Consider the following 20,166-nt stretch of genomic DNA (forward strand, 5'->3'; position numbering starts at 1 on the left):
GGTCTCCGTCCCCTTCTTCCGCTTCCGGCCTCGGCTCCGCCCTCGCCGGAAGCGCATCTTACAGCGGACTGGGCCTGCACTCGAGACGTGGTGGCTGGCGCGTCGGCCGGCGCGGGGGGATGACGCGCACAGACAGCGACCAATGGGAAACGGCTTAGGCCGGAGCGCCCGCCCCCGCCCAGCCCCGCCCCCGCCCGGCGTCGGGCAGTCGGAGGGGCGGGAAGGGGCGGCCGCTGGGGCAGGATGGCGGCGGCTGCGGTGGGCGCGGGCCCTGGCGCGGGGGGCCCGGGCGCAGCAAGCAGCAGTAGCGGGGCGCGCGAGGGGGCGCGGGTGGCGGCGCTGTGCCTGCTGTGGTACGCGCTGAGCGCGGGCGGCAACGTGGTCAACAAGGTGATCCTGAGCGCCTTCCCGTTCCCGGTGACCGTGTCGCTGTGCCACATCCTAGCTCTGTGCGCTGGGCTCCCGCCGCTGCTGCGCGCCTGGCGCGTGCCCCCCGCGCCGCCCGTCTCGGGCCCCGGACCCAGTCCGCATCCGTCGTCCGGCCCGCTGCTGCCGCCGCGCTTCTACCCGCGCTACGTGCTGCCGCTCGCCTTCGGCAAGTACTTCGCGTCTGTGTCAGCGCACGTCAGCATCTGGAAGGTGCCCGTGTCTTATGCACACACCGGTAGGTTCCGCGCCCGGCCTAGGGGGCGGCGGCCGGGGCGCGCAGCTTGGGTCTTAGGCGCATGGAAAGGAGTGCGCCGCCCGGGGCGCGTCCCGCCGGACTGAGAAGTCAGCAGAGGGGCTACCAAGGGTTTTGGTAGGGGAGGGACACGCACAGGGTTCTTAGGGAGAAAAGGGGCTGAGAAGAGAACTGGGAGGTAAGCAAGACTGACCACAACTGCCATGGTGGGAGGAAGCCCTACCGACAGAGAAGGGGTGAAGAGATCTGAGGGGCTGCCAAGCCCTCCCATCCAGCCGTGGAGGTGGAACAGGTTGGGCCCTGGAACTCAGGCAGCCCCCTGAGTGCCCTTCCCTCTCTTTGCAGTCAAGGCCACCATGCCCATCTGGGTGGTCCTCCTGTCCCGGATCATTATGAAGGAGAAGCAGAGCACCAAGGTAACCCCGGGCAGGGACTCTGGGCAGGTGGGAGCTCCAGGGGGTTCCTCCCTGTTGCCAACTGGTGACGTGGTCAGGATCCTGGTCTGCAGGCTGCCTGGCTTCCTGTCGAATAGGGAAGTCAGTGTAGAGGCCTCCAGTGGCCTTTTACTACTCAAGTTCCAGAATCACGCTGTGAGCAATGGTGTATGGAGTATGTGTCCCTCTGTGATCTCTGCTGTGTGGTCTTAGGAACACTGTTGTCCCTTTCAGATACAATTTTCCTCCCATACCCTACCTGGGTTTGCTGGTAGGTAATGGGTTGGTCACATCTTGGCTGTACACCCCATGTGTGGCCTTTCCAGTGGGACTAGGGACGGATCAGAACGCTGTCGGATATGTTTACACTTTTTTTTTTTCTTTTTTTTGAGACGGAGTTTTACTCTATTGCCCATCCTGGAGTGTAGTGACACAACTCAGCTCACTGCAACCTCCGCTTCCCGGGTTCAAGCAGTTATCCTGCCTCAGCCACCCGAGTAGCTAGGACTACAGACATGCACCACCACACCTGGCTAATTTTTTTTTTTTTTTGTATTTTTAATAGAGACAGGGTTTCACCATGTTGCCAGGCTGGTCTCAAACTCCTGACCTCAAGTGATCAGTCTGCCTCAGGTGTGAGCCACTGCACTTGGCTAGGTTTTCACTTCTTTACAAGAGAGAGCTGTCAGGGGACCTCTGGGATCCGAAGCCAGACACGATCAAAGGATTTTGGTCTTGGCAAAATCCAGCAAAGTCTTAGAAATTAAAACGGCCAGAAGTTGTGATGGTCTGGGAACGGAAGCGAAAGCAGCACACAGGACTCCGGGCTGCGTAAGGAGGATGCTTTGGGCACAGTCCAAATTCTGTTCAAGATGCCAAACCAGGGTATTTCCTGGCTTGGGGCAAGAATAGCCATGGCTTTAGCCAGAGACAGCTTTGTCCAGTATCCCTAAGTGGAAGTTGGGTGCCTGTCGTCCCAGCTGGAATCCATTTCATGCTGGACACCGTGCCTCTTTTCCAAGTGGTTGGTTTCTGGCATCTTGTGTTTTATGTAACTCAGAGAGGCAGTGCCCTGGATCGGCTTATAGAAATGGGGCCACCTATGGCTGATTTTTTTTTTTTTTATTCCCGCCTGTCTTTGTCCCAGCAAGACCTGTGTGTGCTCTGCAACCCCGCCCTCCCAGGGTGATGTCAGACTGTGACTTGGCTCCTGGGAAGTCAGAGTTTTCCCAGAGGTGTGTAGCTGCATCACTGGATATCATCATGTTTATCAGGTTTCCCCGTTGTACGGGACATTGTACCCAGCTTGGGCAAGGAGCCGGAAACTTCACACAGTAAGGAAAGACTGGGAATTGGCCCGGTTAGACAGCCAGACTAATTACAATGACATCATAACTTCTAGGAACCTGCCCTGCAAGGCAGATAAGGCTGGTAGTCATCATTCCTGATCTCAGGTTTTCCTGAGATGGACTGAGAGGGGAGAATCATGTGCCTGAGGGCCACAGCCCGGTATTGGGGAAGCTGGAATTCAGGTCCACAACCCTCACTCTGCCCTCCCTGTGGCATGACCACTCCCTCCTAAAATCTCCACCTCTCCTACCTCTCCTTAAGAGTGTTTGTTTGTTTGTTTTTCTGAGACAGAGTCTCGCTCTGTTGCCCAGGTTGGAGGGCAGTGGTGGGATCTCAGCTCACTGCAAACTCCGCCTCCTGGGTTCAAGCGACTCTTGCCTCAGCCTCCTGAGTAGCCAGGATTGCAGGTGCTTACCATCACTCCTGGCTAATTTTTGTATTTTCAACAGAGACAGGGTTTCACTATGTTGGCCAGGCTGGTCTCAAACTCCTGACTTCAAGTGATCTGCCCTCCTCGGCCTCCCAAAGTGAAGAGTGTTCTTGGTAGGACAGGGTTGAGCCAAGAGTCAGAAGAGCTGGACATGCGGGAATGGATCCCGGTGGATCCTGGAAGTTGGGAGTCGTTTAGCCCTGCATGCCAGACCTTGTTGAAGGCTTTCTGTCACTCTGTTTGCTACTCATTCATTCAGCTAGCGGCTATTGAGTGCCTACTGTGTGCTAGGTACCAGGATAAAGCAGCGAACAAGGACCTGCCCTAAGGTTGTACACTAATGGAACTGGATGATGTAACAGACCGAGTGGGTGGAGAGGCCGGGCGCGGTGGCTCACGCCTGTAATCCCAGCACTTTTGGAGGCCGAAGTGGGCAGATCACGAGGTCAAGAGATCAAGACCATCCTGGCCAACATGGTAAAACCCATCTCTACTAAAAATACAAAAATTAAGGCCGGGCGTGGTGGCTCAAGCCTGTAATCCCAGCACTTTGGGAGGCCGAGACGGGCGGATCACAAGGTCAGGAGATCGAGACCATCCTGGCTAACACGGTGAAACCCCGTCTCTACTAAAAATACAAAAAACTAGCCGGGCGAGGTGGCGGGCGCCTGTAGTCCCAGCTACTCGGGAGGCTGAGGCAGGAGAATGGCGTGAACCCAGGAGGCGGAGCTTGCAGTGAGCCGAGATTGTGCCACTGCACTCCAGTCTGGGCGACAGAGCGAGACTCCGCCTCAAAAAAAAAAAAAAATACAAAAATTAGCCGGGCATGGTGGTAGGCACCTGTAGTCCCAGCTACTCGGAAAACTGAGGCAGGGGACTCACTTGAACCTAGGAGGCAGAGGTTACAGTGAGCCAGAGATCGTACCACTGCACTCCAGCCTGACTACAGCGAGACTCCATCTCAAAAAAAAAGAAAAAGAGTGGGTGGAGAGCTTTCTGCTGGGGAAGCCCAGGCAGTGGCCCTGGGAACACAGCACAGAAGCCTCCCAAGGTGGAGGTGGGTTGGAGAAAGCTCTCCTTGTAAAGGCAGGAGGTCACCAGGAGGAGAAGGCATCGGTGGAGTGTCCCAGCCAGGAGTAACCATACTGGAAGAGCCTGAAGTAAGAGGGAATGGGGGCTGGGCGCAGTGGCTCACACCTGTAATCCCAGTACTTTGGGAGGCTGAGGTGGATGGATCATGTGGGTCAGGACTTCAAGACTAGCCTGGCCAACATGGCGAAATCCTGCCTCTACTAAAAGTACAAAAAAAATTGGCTGGGCATGGTGGCACATGCCTGTAATCCCAGTTACTGGGGAGTCTGAGGCAGGAGAATTGCTTGAATCCAGGAAGCGGAGGTTGCAGTGAGCCAAGATCGCGCCACTGCACTCCAGCCTGGGTGACAGAGTGAGAGTCGGTCTCAAAAAAACTATTTTTTAAAAAGAGGGAACAGGGGAGCCTTACAGAGGATCAGGGCTTCAAACCCTGGTGTGTCAGTGGCAGCTGAATAGATCTGTGGAGTTAGGACCAGCCCTGGGCTGTGGCCCTAAGCAGAGGCTGTTAATGGGGGTGACAGTATGGGGATGGGGCTACCCACAAATAAGCCCTCCCTCTGGCGCTCTGATAACCACCTCCCCCGAGCCACCCGCCGGAGCATCACTGGCACAGCAAACACCATTTTCAAAGTGTTAGGTAGTATCCCTTTGCTGAGGCAGGAGAGAGGCCTTTCCCTGGGCCTCTGGTGGGCGGCCCAGCTCTAGTCTGGCCTGTGGGCCCTTCTTGATGACCTTTTCCTGCAGGTGTACTTGTCACTCATCCCCATAATCAGCGGCGTCCTGCTGGCCACCGCCACCGAGTTGTCTTTCGACATGTGGGGGCTCGTGAGCGCTCTCGTCGCCACGCTGTGCTTCTCGCTTCAGAACATTTTCTCCAAAAAGGTATTTGGGTACCATCAGCGGACGTGCATGAGGTTTCAGGGGTGTGCAGGCGGCGGGCTGGTGGCATTGGAAAAACAGGCTGAGTTGAAATTTCTTTGCTATTGGAGCAGAAAAATCTTGATTGCCATTCTGCTGATTTTCCGTTTGTCATTTTGCTTTTTAAATAGTTTTGTTTTTTTGGCCGGGCGCAGTGGCTCACACCTATAATCCCAGCAGTTTGGGAGGCCAAGGTGGGCGGTTCACTTGAGGCCAGGAGTTCAACACCAGCCTGACCAACATGGCAAAACCCCATCTCTACTAAAAACACAAAAAGTAGCCAGGCATTGTGGCACGCACTTGTAATCCCAGCTACTCCAGACACTGAGGCACAAGAATTGCTTGAACCCAGGAAGCGGGGGTTGCAGTGAGCTGAGATTGCACCACTGCACTCCAACCTGGGCAAAAGTGAGTCTCCGTCTCAAAAAAAAAATATTCTGTTATAAAGTTAATGTGCTCAATAAGAAAAAAATAGAGAAAAGCTCTTTTACTGAGACCAGGGCTCACTGTTGCCCAGTCTGGAGTGCAGTGGCACGATCATAGCATACTGCAGCCTCAGTCTTCGAGGCTCAAGTGATCCTCACACCTCAGCCTCGCAAAGCACTGGGATTACAGGCATTAGCCACCAGGCCTAGCTAAAAAGTTCAATTTAAAACAAAATTTTAGCCGGGCGCGGTGGCTCAAGCCTGTAATCCCAGCACTTTGGGAGGCCGAGACGGGCGGATCACGAGGTCAGGAGATCGAGACCATCCTGGCTAACACGGTGAAACCCCGTCTCTACTAAAAAATACAAAAAAAAACTAGCCGGGCGAGGTGGCGGGCGCCTGTAGTCCCAGCTACTCAGGAGGCTGAGGCAGGAGAATGGCGTAAACCTGGGAGGCGGAGCTTGCAGTGAGCTGACATCCGGCCACTGCACTCCAGCCTGGGCGACAGAGCGAGACTCCGTCTCAAAAAAATAAATAAATAAATAAATAAATAAATAAATAAATAAATAAAACAAAATTTTAAAACTTGTTGAAGCCTGGTGCAGTGGCTCACATCTATAATCCCAGGACTTTGGGGGGCCAAGGCGGGAGGATCACTTGAGACCAGGAGTTTGAGACCAGCCAGGACAATAGAAATAGAGTGAGACCCTGTCTCAAAAAAAAAAAAAAAAAAACATTATTGCTCTTAACTACTGTGATAATCACACACTTTTCAGGTACCATGGTTAATGCAGTTTCCCTATTGGAAATAACAGTTATTTCCAACTTTTCATTGTAATGTAGATACAATCATGTGTGTGATGTTTTCCTGTCTCAGTTATTTCATTATGATAGGCTTACAGTTCTCAGGTTAGAGGGTATGAAACGTTTATCACTCTTAATATAGTTTGGTCGTATTCTAGAAAGGTTATACCAATTTTGCCTCAAACCAGTGGAATTTCAGAGTGCCTACTTCACTTCGTCCTCACCAGCACTGACTGTTACTGTTTTATTTTTGTTTTCTTTTCTCAGTCGTTTATGCATGGAACATGGTGCTTGTTTCAGGCCTGTGCTATGTATGTCCTCACAAATACACTTGCAGGTTTGGTGTTCAAGCTCAGATGTCGGGGTTAATGTCCAGCCACTGTGTTTGGGGCCTGAGTCACTGGAGCCCTTTTTGCCACTTACAGTTTTAATCACCCTCTAAAGAGGCTTTCCCTTTCCAGGTCTTGCGAGATTCACGGATCCACCATCTCCGGCTGCTCAACATCCTGGGCTGCCACGCCGTCTTCTTTATGATCCCCACCTGGGTTCTGGTGGACCTCTCGGCTTTCCTGGTCAGCAGCGACTTGGTGAGTTGGACAGCACCAAGAACACGCCATTTTCTTGGCTAGTTCCAAAATAGGTGCTTTGCTGAGGAGCTGTAGCTGCATGTTAACACTGGGGTGTTTTTTGGGCACCTGACAGCCAGCCTTTCAGCAGTCAGCCCTCTGTAATGACTCACAGTGGCGGTGTACACCGTCGAGGAAGTGGGTTTCCGTGCGTTTCCTTCTCTGGTGTGCTTGATCCCAGGTGCTGATAGCTGCTGTGTGGGCGCCAGTAGCATCAAGGAAGAGAAGGTGACTCTTTCATGTCCTGACAGTATGGTCCAGAGAGCACTTTAACTTTTTATTTTTCCTCATTTTTTAATTTAAATGTTTATTTTTTAGAGACAGAACCTTGCTCTGTTGCCAGGACTGGAGTGCAGTGGTACAATCATGACTCACTGCAGCCTTGACCTCAACCCGGGGCTCAAGCGATTCTCCCACCTCAGCCTCCCGAGTAACTGGGACTACAGGCGAGTACCACCATGCCTGGCTCATTTTTCTACTGTTTTTGGAGAGACAGGGTCTCACTGTGTTGCCCAGTTTGGTCTTGAACTCCTGGCGTTAAGAGATCTGCCTTGGCCTCCCAAAGTGCTGGGAGTACAGGTTTGAGCCACTGTGCCTTGCCAGCCCTGGAACTTTGAAAACTGTGCGGTGACCAAAAAAAAAAAAAAAAAAGTCGAGCACGGTGGCTCACACCTGTAATCCCAGCACTTTGGGAGGCCGAGGCGGGCGGATCATGAGGTCAGGAGTTTGAGACCAACCTGGCCAATATGGTGACACCACATCTGTACCAAAAATACAAAAATTAGCCAGGCATGGTGGCTCGCGCCTGTAGTCCCAGCTACTTGGGAGGCTGAGGCAGAAGAATCGCTTGAACCCAGGATGTGGCAGTTACAGTGAACTGAGATGGTGCCACTGCACTCCAGCCTGGGTGACAGAGCGAGACTCCGTCTCAAAAAATTAATAAATAAATAAGAAAGAGAAAAGAAAATTATGTGCTGCCTGGGTGTGGTGGCTCACGCCTATAATCCCAGCACTTTGGGAGGCCAAGGTGTGTGAATCACTTGAGGTCAGGAGTTCGAGACCAGCCTGACCAATATGGTGAAAACCCATCTCTACTAAAAATACAACATTAGCCAGGCATGGTGGTGCACACCTGTAATCCCAGCCACTTGGGAGGCTGAGGTGGGAGAATTGCTTGAACCTGGGAGGCAGAGGTTGCAACTGCAATTGCACCACTGCAATCCAGCCTGGGCAACAAGAGTGAAACTCCATCTCAAAAAAAAAAAAAAGAAAGAAAGAGTAGAAAAGAAAAGAAAAAAGGGAAAGGAAAAAGAAAAGAAGACAAGACAGGACAGGACAGGACAACTGTGTGCAGCTCAGTTCCTCCCTGGTCTCTATTTCCATTTACTCCACGTCGAATCTTTCTGCCACCTGCAGGGTCTGCCTGCAGAGCGTGTGTTATGAATGCAGGTGCCTGAGGTAAGGAGGAAGCCAGTGTGATTCTTCCAGACTCGAGTTAGAAGGAAAAAGCAAATATTTATTGAGGTCTTAATGTGGTCTAGCTGGATTTGTGACATTTCTTATCTTTAATCCTTGGCTCCACCTGCTGAAGTAGTGGATATTACCTCTATTTTCCCAGTCAGTAAACCATGGCTCACTTTTCTCACTTTCCTTTCACATTGATGAGCTGTAATTCCTCTATGAAGAGCTTTCCATCTGCCAGGACTAGTTTGTTACCTTGAAGTATGGTACGAGAAAGGCAGTTTAACGCTTAACTGTTCCTTTTGATGACTGATTTTCAGGATAGAGAGTTGGAGCTTACTCCAAATGTTGACCAGAGTTGAGGGTTTGTTTGCAGATAGGGAAGGGGTTCTCTTTTTTCCTCCAGCATCATTGTGAACTTTATGTGTTTGTCAGTTGCATGAATTACTTGTTTTCCTAGTCAGATTGTCCTGTCTTGGCCAGGCGCAGTGGCTGAAGCCTGTAATCCCAGCACTTTGGGAGGCCGAGGTGGGCAGATCACTTGAGGTCAGGAGTTCAAGACCAGCCTGGCCAACCAACCTGGTGAAACCCCATCTCTACAGAAAATACAAAAATTAGCCAGGCATGGTGGCGCCTGCCTGTAATCCCAGCTACTCAGGAAGCTGAGGCAGGAGAATCGCTTGAACCTGGGAGGCGGAGTTTGCGGTGAGCCGAGATTGTATTACCATACTCCAGCCTGGGCGACAGAGCAAGGCTCCATCTTAAAAAAAAAAAAAAAAAAAGAAGAAGAAGAAAATGAAAAAAAATTGTCCTGTCTTAGCCATTGGAGCCCTTCTGATTGGTTCCCTGCCCTTATAGCCCTGTGGGTGAGCGTTTCGCCCAGCGGGATGCCCGTCTTCACCTTGTGTACTTCCCGTCCCAGAGCTGCAGTCAGCCCCTCCTTCAGGACTCCAGGTGCCGTTAGTGGGGAGCGGTGTTTAAAGACACAATCCAGGCGCCATGGGTGCTTTTTGCTGCTGGGTCGTCATTGTTGTTAAGCCTTTGCTGTGAAAAATTAGGAAGTACATACCTAGGGCAGCAGCTAAGAGTTCCTAGCAGTTAGTTTCACTTTCACTTGAATAGTCCAGATCTTTGCCCTGTTGAATTTCGTATTTAGTTCTTGTTGCTGGTATGCTTGGTTCCTCTCCTCGTTTTCTTAGTTGCTTATTCTACCCCAGTTATTCACTGATGTTACTCTACTGTACACTCACTCATATAATCGCTTCAGAGTGAACGTTCCCATGGCACAATTGGAACTAGAGTGCTGAGAGAAGGTTAGTATTTCTTTGCAGGCCGGGTGCAGCGGCTCACACCTGGAATCCCAGCACTGTCGGAGACCGAGGTGGGTGGATCCCTTGAGGCCAGGAGTTCAAAACCAGCCTGGCCAACATGGGGGAACCCCATCTCTAGAAAAAATATAAAAATTAGCCGGCGTGGTGGCGTATACCTATAATCCTAGCTACTAGATAGGCGGGGGTTGCAGTGAGCCGAGATCATGCCACTGCGCTCCAGCCTGGGTGACACAGCGAGACTGTGTCTCATGAAAATGGAAAACATGAAGAAGTCTGGCCATGATTCCTGTCCCCTCTACCCTGTCCCCTCCCCGACCATGGATAACATTTCTTAGGCTCCTGGTTCACCTGTTCCATATTTTTGCAAATACAAGCAAATTTGCATGTATAATCACCCCCTGTCCTTCTTACACACAGAGTAGCTTTTTTTAATTTTATTTTATTTTATTTATTTATTTTTTTATTTTTTATTTTTATTTTATTTTATTTTATTTTTTGAGCCAGAGTTTCGCTCGCAATGGTGTGATCTTGGCTCACTGCAGCCTCCGCCTCCCGGATTCAAACAATTCTCCTGCCTCAGCCTCCCGAGTAGCTGGGACTACAGACACCCACCACTGCGCCCAGCTAATTTTTTTTTTTCTTTTTAGTAGAAACGGGGTTTCACCATTTTGGCCAGGCTGGTCTCGAACTCCTGACGTTAGGTGATCCACCCACTTCAGCCTCCCAAAGTACTGGAATTACAGGCGTGAGCAACCATGCCCAGCCCAAAAAGTAGCTTTTTAAATATACAAGGCAGGCACAGTGCCTCACACCTGTAATCCCAGTATTTTGGAAGGCAGAGGCAGGCAGATTGCTTTAGCCTCAGGAGTTTGAGACCAGCCTGGGCAACATGGCAAAACCCCATCTCTGTAAAACAAAACTAAAAATTAACCCGGCATGGTGGCACATGCCTGTAGTCCCAGCTACTTGGGAGCCTGAGATGGGAAGATCACTTGAGCCCAGGAAGGTCAAAGCTGCAGTGAGCCATGATTGAGCCACTGCACCCCAGCCAGCATGACAGAGCCAGGCCCTGTCTCAAAAATAAATATTAATAGACAGTCATCTGTCCATATCTCTGGGTTCTACACTAGTGGATTCAACCAACTGCGAATTGAGAATATATGGTAGAAAAACAATTAAAATACTATAATAAAGAATAATACGTATTTTTAAATAATACAGTATAACAATTATTTGTATAGCATTTGCATCAGGTATTATAAATAATCTAGCGATGATTTCAAGTAAATGGGAGGATGTGCATGGATTACATGCAAATACTAAACTATTCATAAAAGGGACTTGAACATCTATAGATGTTGGGATCCACAGGGGTACCTAGAACCAGTCCTCCGTGGATACTGAAGGGGAGCTGAACTCTCTTGTTCCCTTCATTTCATCATCCTGGAGAGCTCTTCATAACGACACAGAAGGCCTTTCTCATTTCTTGTAGGGCTGTGTAATATTGTCAGTGGGCTTCCCGCCGGTTCCTCTGCTGTTCTGTGTTACAGCTCATTAGGGTATGTATGTGTCCACACATGGACAGGAACATATAGGCTTTTGCTGTGGTCTTTTGTCTTTGCTTTTCTTGCACTTAGGACATTTTGTGTTGTTATTGTTGTTCTAGTGATTATCTTTTTTTGTTGTTGTAATACGTTAAGTAACCTCCTTTTTTTTAGTTGAGGCTATGTATGTTATGTTTGGTGGTGTTTTGTTTTGTTTTGTTTTGTTTTTGTAGAGACAGGATCTCCCACTGTTGCCCAGGTTGGTCTTGAACTCCTGGCCTCAAGCCTTCCTCCCGCCTTGGTTGGCCTCTCAAAGTGCTGGGATTACAGCTGTGAGCCACCACACCTGGCCCATATGTTTTGTAACATGAGCATGACTTTGTGTATTTTAATAGCAGCCCTAGGCACACACCATATTCACTAATGTTGCAGTCTGAAGATGGGGTTCCCACATGTCTGGGTTCCCTCTTTGTCTTGCGTGTTCCACGTAGACTACACAGACGGCAAGTTAGTTAGCATCGTCGCAGTCCCGTGCTCCAGAACAGGTGGGAGGAGGATGAGATGGGAGAATGTCAGCTGGTATCTGCTGCTCTTCAGTCTACCAAGAATCAAAGGCTGGAGTGGGCAGTTCCCAGAGATGCCTGGCCCAGTTGCCAAATGGCTTGGCAAAAGACAGGCGGGGATTCCTAGACTCTGGAGCGGGCGGCCTGGTTTCAAAACTTGGACAGAATGCACGAAACAGCTACTTGAGAACCAAGAAATAAATGGTAGCCTGCAGATGGCCGCGGGGAAGGACCAGAATTCAAAGTGCCTTGGAGCCAGCGGTGAGTTCGTCATTCTTGTTCCTCCTGTGTCTTCAGCCTGGACATGAGGCAGCTCAGAAGGTAGATGCAGGCCCTGAATGAGAACAGAGATGTTCTCTGCTTGGAGTTTGGAGAGTGGGAAAGGAGACTCCTAACCCTCCTAACCCTCAGAGAGAATGGAGGAAATCGCCTATTAGGCTTTTTCCTTTTTTTTTTTTTTGAGATGGAGTTACCCAGGCTGGAGTGCAGTGGTGCGATCTCAGCTCACTGCAACCTCTGCCTCCAGGGTTCAAGAGATTGTCCTGCTCCAGCCTCCCATATAGCTGGGATTACAGGTACGTGCCATCACGCCCAGCTAATTTTTATGTATTTTTTTCTTTTCTTTTTTTTTTTTGGTAGAGATGGGTTTCACCATGTTGGCCAGGCTGGTCTTGAACTCCCGACCTCAGGTGATCTGCCCGCCTCAACTCCCAAAGAGATAGGATTACAGGCGTGAGCCACTACACCTGGATGCCTGTTAGACTTTTTCTCATTTTTGTTGTTTTTTTCAGTTTTGTTTTGTTTTGTTCTGAGATGGAGTCTCGCTCTGTCACCCAGACTGGAGTGCAGTGGTGCAATCTTAGCTTACTGTAACCTCCACCTCCCAGGTTCAAGCGATTCTCCCACCTCAGCTTCCTGAGTAGCTGGAATTGTAGGCACGCACCACCACTCCCAGCTAATTTTTGTATTTTTAGTAGAGACGAGGTTTCACCATGTTGGCCAGCCTGGTCTCGAACTCCTGACCTCAGATCATCTCCCCACCTCAGCCTCCCAAAGTGCTGGGATTACAGGCGCCAGCTGGCACGCCCAGCTGTCTGTTAGGTTTTTTTCTATTTTCTTTTTTGCCTTCATCTCTTGCGTCCCAGGCCCTCAACAATCCTATGTCAGCAGCAGCAGGTTCCACAGCCACCTAAAACCCTGAGAGAGAGGACCCTTCCTCTGCAGTTTTAGGAAACATGGTCCTCGGAGGATGGGAAGAGCCTTTCTGCAGCTTGTTCTCGCTCCATACTGTCACTGCTTGACCCTCAAATGGTGCTGTAATCACAGGAAGTAAACAGCCGAGTGCAGTGATTAAACCCCAGCTTTCTGACTGGAGGGCCATGAAAGGGAGGGACTAGGAAACTGGAAAGTACTCAGGAGATCGTGTGGAGGGAGGAGCTGAGGACAGCGACCTCATAAAGTCACTGACAGAATCCCAGGCTCGCCCCTGAGCGTCACACGTTGTGAGGATCAGATCCTAAACTGCATACCAAAGACAGAACGGAACTGTGGGAGAGACCACCTCTCAGCTTTCAGACTGACCACAGGCAGCACAGACTCAGGACAGAGCCAGATACCACTGGAAAGGCTTTGAAAACATAACTGACATTGGAACCATGACCCCACAGAAGGCTGGTCAAGCCTGCAGCCTGAACCCAGCATCATCAATTGCCTGCTAAAAAAAAATCAGCATTCTTCATACAATGTAAATAAGACCCAGACTTTTTTTTTTTTTTTTTTTGAGACGGAGTCTCGCTCTGTCGCCTAGGCTGGAGTGCAGTGGCCGGATCTCAGCTCACTGCAAGCTCCGCCTCCTGGGTTTACGCCATTCTCCTGCCTCAGCCTCCCGAGTAGTTGAGGTGCTACTCGGTGCTCGCCACCTTGCCCGGCTAGTTTTTTTTTGGATTTTTTAGTAGAGACGGGGTTTCACCGGGTTAGCCAGGATGGTCTTTGATCTCCTGACCTCGTGAGCTGCCCGTCTCGGCCTCCCAAAGTGCTGGGATTACAGGCTTGAGCCACCGCGCCCGGCCGACCCAGACTTTTATAATATGCTAAATGCCTGGGATTCCAGCCAAAATTACATACTTTTTGAAGAACCAGGAAATTCCAGGTGGTTGGGAAAAGACAACACGGGCCAACAGTGCAATGACATAGATGTTGGGATTATCAGACAAAGACTTTAAAGCAGTGATTATCCCAGCTGCTCAGGAGGCGGAGACAGGAGAATCACTTGAACCCGGGAGGCAGAGGTTGCAGTGAGCTGAGATTGCACCATTGCACTCCAGCCAGGGTGACAAGAGCAAATCTCCATCTCAAAAACAAAAAGAGAGAAGAAACTTTAGTACATGGAATGTTACATACAGTGGAACATTACTCAGCACTGAAAAGGTGCCAACTCTTGTCCCTCACAACCTGGATGAATGGCAGATACGCTACACTGAGTGAAAGCAGCCTGTCTCCGAAGGTTCCGAGCCATGTGATTCTAGTTCTGTGACAATGTCCCAAGGACACACGGATCATGACAGAAAACATGGATGGTTGCCAGGTTTAGGAGGAGGGGGTTAGGACAAAAGAGAAGCCCCCCAGGAGTGTCCTAATCCCCGATGGTCATGGTGGTTCCATGAATTGATGTATTTGTTAAAATGCCTGGAATTGTGCACTGTGTGGACAAATCAGTCCATTTTATTATGCATCTTTTTTTGTTTTAAGCCAGATTGGTTGGGTTCCTTTCCCAGAAGATAGATACCTATGCAAGCAGGAAGAAAATAGCTTGGAAGTCCTAACCCAATCACCTTAGGGAGTGACCCTGGGAGAACAGGCTGGCCCGACATGGAGGCATCCTGGTGGGCTCGTATATATTACAGGGACTGTTCCTCCAGTGAGGTTGCCTGCAGAAGCTGCAGGGTGTATGGCACAGGTAAATGGACTTGCATTTGAGAGTTCCAGTCTTGACTTGGTTGACATTGAGCTGGTCGCCTAAACGTGTCTTCCTTGCGTTTGAGAGGACCATGTGATCCTTCTCTCTTGGAGTGCAGTGGAGATGGAGTCAGGCAGACATCCTGCAGCTCCAGCAGGGCCGCCAGTCAGTCGCCCTGGGCTGAGCCAGCTCTGTCCTACTGTGGCCACGGTCAGCGTGGCCTGGAAATTGGCCTACAGGGCGGTGCCTACCTGATTCTCACCTGTCTGCCTGTCCTGGGACCAGCCTAGATTCTCTGGGGGGGTTCCATGACCCTGATGTCTGCTAGTTGTGACTTCTTGATTTCTGGATCCCTTATTCAGAATGGCCTCATTTTGTTCAGGGTCAGATGGTAAAGTTTTGTGGGATTTTTTTGAGACAGCATCTTACACTGTTGTCTAGGCTGGAGTGCTGTGGCACCATCGTATTTCACTGCAATCTTGAACTCCTGGGCTCAAACGATCCTCCCACCTCAGTGTCCCAAGTAGCTGGGACTACAGGTGTGCACCACCATGCCTGGCTAATTTTTTATTTTTTTGTAGAGACAGGGTCTCACTATGTTGCCCAGGCTGCCCTCAAATGATTTTTCTTCCTTAGCCTCCCAGAGTGCTAGGATTACAGGCATGAGCCATCACGCCCAACCTAAACTGTTTTTTGTTTGTTTGTTTGTTTTTTGAGATGGAGTTTCACTCATGTTGTCCAAGCTGGAGTGCAATGGTGCAATCTCAGCTCACTGGACTTCTGCTTCCCAGGTTTAAGGGATTCTCCTGCCGCAGCCTCCCGAGTAGCTGGGATTAACAGGCATGCGCCACCACACCCGACTAATTTTGTGTTTTTAGTAGAGACACGGTTTTACCATGTTGGTCAGGCTGGTCTCGAACTTCTAACCTCAGGTGATCCACTCACCTCGGCCTCCCAAAGTGCTGGGATTACAGACGTGAGCCACTGCACCTGGCCTCAACTGTTGATGATAACATCACCTCTTGTGTTTGTTTAGCTTGAGATTCTTGTAAAGCACCTCCAAAACTATGATTCTGTTTCATCCTCACAGCAATGGGTGCAGACCTATGGCTTTCATATTACCGGGTACTTGGCAGGCTCAGGGCCACCTTCCCAGGACCTCCTACCCTGTAGAATGCATTGTGGCCAACAAGCAGACCCCTGCTTTGCTAAACCCAGAATTCCTGGCTGTTCACTGCCAGGGAAGGCTTTGGCTTACGTCTTGCTTGGTACCCTTTGGGGACCTGGCTTCACCTGTTTCCTTGGCAGGAGATGGCGGGTGATTTCCCGTGCTGTGTGGTGGCATGAGGTGCTGAGGTCATGGACCTAAAGAACCTAGTGTCTCTTGGTGACATGCCTGGGCCGGCTGCCTGTGGACCATGAGGCTGCAGACGAGCCCCTCCGCATCCCTTCCCCTAACCCTGCCAGGTAGATCCAGGGAGGCAGGGTCACTGCTGCCCACTGAAGGGCTGTCTTTGCCTTGCGGTCTCTACAGACCTACGTCTACCAGTGGCCCTGGACACTCCTGCTCCTGGCTGTCAGCGGCTTCTGTAACTTTGCCCAGAATGTCATCGCCTTCAGCATCCTCAACCTCGTCAGCCCCCTGAGCTACTCGGTAGCCAATGCCACCAAGAGGATCATGGTCATCACGGTGTCCCTGATCATGCTTCGCAACCCAGTCACCAGCACCAACGTCCTGGGCATGATGACTGCCATCCTGGGGGTCTTCCTCTATAACAAGGTGAGAGTTGGGGAAGGCTGGGCAGGGAAGGAAGCCGGCCCCTCAGCACCCAGGAAGTCAGAAAAGGAAGGGCCTCCCGGGCACTGGAGGCTGGGGCTGTAGGTCGAAGCTTTGCCAATGACTGGTTTATGATCTTGGTGTAGCCCCATCCCACCCTGGCTTCCTTTTTCCTGCATAGGCAACCTCAGGTCCTTAAATCAGTCTGGCTGTGTCTCAGCTGGGGATTCCCTCCTTCCTCTCAAAGGCTCTGTTTAGTGCAGTGTTAAGTACATGGGATGGCAAACAGACAACAGAGAGGGCTTGCCTTCCTGTTTTTTTTTTTTTTTTTTTTTTTGAGACGGAGTCTCGCTCTGTTACCCAGACTGGATTGCAGTGGCGCTCCATCCCAGCTTACTGCAACCTCCACCTCCCGGGTTCAAGCAATTCTCGTGCCTCAGCCTCCTGAGTAGGTGGGACTACAGGCATCTGCCACCACACCCGGCTAATTTCTGTGTTTTCAGTAGAGATGGGGTTTCACCATATTGGCCAGGCCAGTCTCCAACTCCTGACCTCAAGTGATCTACCCGCCTTGGCCTCCCAAAGTGTTGGGATTACAGGCGTGAGCCACCACGCCTGGCCTCTTCATTTGTTTCTTAACACATGTAGATATGGGGTCTCTCTATTTTGCCCAGTCTGGTCTCCAACTCCTGGTCTCAAGTGATCCTCCCGCCTGGGCCTCCCAAAGCACTGGGATTACAGGCATGAGCCACCACGCCTGGCCAAGGACTTACCTCCTGAGCCTGTCCACGCATTGTGGTCTGGTCCATTCATGTCTGCTTTCCTTGCTCAAGCCCTGTGACTTATGCCGGCCCCGGAGGTCAACTGACTTTTTTTTTTTTTTTTTTAAGACGGCGTCTTGTTCTGTCTCCCAGGCTGGAGTGCAGTGGTATGATCCCAGCTCACTGCAACCTCCTCCACCTGGGTTCAAGCAATTCTCATGCCTCAGAACTCCTGAATAGCTGGGACTACAGCATGCGCCACTACACCTGGTTAATTTTTTGTGTTTTTAGTAGAGACGGGGTTTTGCCATGTTGCTCAGGCTGGTCTCAAACTCCTGAGCTCAGGTGATCTTCCTGCCTCGGCCTCCCAAAGTGCTGAGATTATAGGTGTGAGCCACCACGGCCAGCTATTTGATTGACTGTGAATTATGAGCTCTTCCTTATGTCCTGTTTCATTGCTCTCTTTCTGGCACAGACCAAGTACGATGCAAACCAGCAAGCCAGGAAGCACCTCCTCCCCGTCACCACAGCAGACCTGAGCAGCAAGGAGCGTCACCGGAGCCCACTGGAGAAGCCCCACAACGGCCTCCTCTTCCCCCAGCACGGGGACTATCAGTATGGCCGCAACAACATCTTAACAGACCACTTCCAGTATAGCCGGCAGAACTACCCAAACTCATACAGTTTGAACCGCTATGATGTGTAGAGTCCAGAGGACAGGATCAGACTGTTCTGTGACTCCTTCCCTGGCTCCCACAGCAGTTTCAGAAACTTCTGACAATCAGTGAATGTACAGCCCAGCCGAGGGGACAGTGCGTAAGTCTCCATCAGAAGACCTGGGGTTCCTGGCCCCCCATGAGCCGCAGGAGGATCCGTTGCCTGCAGTGCAGACGGCCGTGAGCTCTCGGCAAACCTAAACAGAGACTGGTGTCTCATACTCTTTCTTTCTGGAGTCTGTCATCTGAGGGCCGTGTCCCTGTGGAGATCTTGGCCATGTTGGACCTTTCCCTGTGGAATTATGCCCCAAGCAGTGTAGCTCAGAGCACTTGTGTCTGCACTCCAGATTAACATTCAGGACCCTGTGTGAAAAGCTGGGGTCACTGTGGCTGGAGACCATGAGCTGGCAGTGGGGGTGTCCAGGGCGGTGCTTGAGAACGTCAGACTGGCTACTTTAATTCCCTGGCGCAGATACGCATAGGACCAACAGGGTCACCAAGCAGACGGGGAGCCTGCGAGAAACATTCAGAACATCCCCAGCCACAGAGATGGATCCAGTTTCCTGGTCATCCCTTTAGCAGTTTGCAAGTTCCTGGCAAATGTTCCAAAGCAAAAGGCGATTGCAGTTAGCATCCAGTTTCTGCAGCCTGGTGCTCTGCCCTGCACATCAGGGTTGGCATCCACCCAGATCCAGATGGAAGGGAAACTGCTCTCTCTCCTCTGCCTCTTCTTCCCTCGACAGAGCAGGGTGCTTCTCTTGGGGTGGTGAGAAGCATCTTCGAGAAATCATGTTTAGTATTTCAAGCTCTGTTTCTGTGGCACTTGTCTTTTGAGAGAGTCTTCACCTCTTCTGTGATGACTTGGTAGGTTGTTTGGTAGAGAGATCTTGATTTTCTGAGGCTCTTGCATTTTTCTAGGGAATATTTTGTAGTTGTGTGTGTATGTTTTTGCCTTGCTCCCCATTATGGGATGCATTAGGACTGGCTTATGGATCGAAAACCATTTTGTTTCTAAAAGTTTAAAAACAAAGTTCCCTGGCCAGGCGCGGTGGCTCACATCTATAATCCCAGCACTTTGGGAGGCCAAGATGGGCAGATCACGAGGTCAGGAGTTCGAGACCAGCCTGGCCAACATAGTGAAACCCCCGTCTCTACTAAAAATACAAAAATTAGCCGGGCGTGGTGTTGTGTGCCTGTAGTCCCAGCTACTCAGGCTGCTGAGGCAGGCGAATCGCTTGAACCCAGAAGGCGGAGGTTGTGGTGAGCCGAGACTGCACTCCAGCCTGGGTAACAGCGAGACTCCGTCTCAAAAAAAAAAAAAAAAAAAGTTCCCACTGGTGATGCCTATGTGACACATTTTGGTATTTAGTAGGAAATAATGTGTTTCGAAGCTTCAGGAGAAGCTTCAAAATTGCTGAAAACAGAATGAATCATGAACATTATCTCAATATTAATAGACAAGACCACAGTGTTTTGGTTCCCTGACCTGTTTTTGTGTTTATGTTAGGATCTGAATCGTGTTCTGGGTAAGGGGACGAGGAGCTAACACTGCGCTAAGATTTGGTTGGCCAAATCAGATTCTTTGCTCAAGAGTCAGTTTGGGGCCAGACGCGGTGGCTCCCGCCTGTAATCTCAGCACTTTGGGAGGCTGAGGTCAGCGGAGTTTGAGACCACTCCGCCGACCTCAGGTCACTAGAGTTTGAGACCAGCCTGGCCAACGTGGTGAAACCCCGTCTCTACTAAAAATACAAAAATTAGCCAGGCATTATGGCACCCACCTGTAATGCCAGCTACTTGGGAGGCTGAGGCAGGAGAATCACTTGAGCCCAGGAGGTGGAGGTTTCAGTGAGCTGAGATCACACCACAGCACTCCAGCCTTGGTGACAGAGTGAGACTCTGTCTCAAAAAAAAAAAAAAAAAAAATCAGTTTGGGTCTTGGCAGAAATCAACATAAGGAAGATGACAAGACCCCAGTAGGTAACCCTGAGTGCTCAGGTCCGGGCTGTGGTCTCTGTCTTACGGCTTCATGCAAGGACCGTGCCCTCAATGGAGGGGACCACGGCTTGGCCTGTGTGGGGTCTTAGGTGATGGCTGCCTTCTTTCTTCTCCACACCCAGCTTGCTGGCACTTGAGGGGAGAGAGCAGCAAATTTCACCTTTTATCTCCCAGCGAGTGAAATGTTTCCCCGTTCAGAGAGGAAGTAACATCGCTTATGCTTGACTCCTGTTCTTTTTGTTGTTTTTCTCTCATTTGGAATTCTGTATTTAAGATGTTGTGTCAGCTGACACGAGACACT

The 20,166-nt window shown here is 50.6% G+C and overlaps 1 protein-coding gene across 1 annotated transcript; it reads left to right on the forward strand.

Moving 5' to 3' along the window:
* Positions 1–243: 243 nt before the first annotated feature.
* SLC35E1 (solute carrier family 35 member E1) lies at positions 244–19,355 on the forward strand. Its single transcript, XM_033198600.1, has 6 exons — positions 244–664; positions 1,028–1,098; positions 4,733–4,870; positions 6,597–6,722; positions 16,151–16,396; positions 17,630–19,355. The coding sequence occupies exons 1-6, from the start codon at positions 244–246 to the stop codon at positions 17,858–17,860; spliced, it is 1,233 nt and encodes a 410-aa protein (XP_033054491.1). The 3' UTR covers positions 17,861–19,355.
* The last annotated feature ends 811 nt before the right edge of the window (positions 19,356–20,166 follow it).

The sequence above is a fragment of the Trachypithecus francoisi genome, unplaced genomic scaffold, assembly GCF_009764315.1.
Source record: "Trachypithecus francoisi isolate TF-2019V2 unplaced genomic scaffold, Tfra_2.0 Lachesis_group5, whole genome shotgun sequence".
NCBI classification, from domain to species: Eukaryota; Metazoa; Chordata; class Mammalia; order Primates; family Cercopithecidae; genus Trachypithecus; species Trachypithecus francoisi.

Bases quoted from the DNA above. Each gene is read 5' to 3' on its own strand.
- SLC35E1 (XM_033198600.1), top strand. From the start codon at position 244: ATGGCGGCGGCTGCGGTGGGCGCGGGCCCTGGCGCGGGGGGCCCGGGC. The intron at 665-1,027 runs GTAGGTTCCGCG...CTCTCTTTGCAG, and splicing joins CGTGTCTTATGCACACACCG to TCAAGGCCACCATGCCCATC. The intron at 1,099-4,732 runs GTAACCCCGGGC...CTTTTCCTGCAG, and splicing joins AGGAGAAGCAGAGCACCAAG to GTGTACTTGTCACTCATCCC.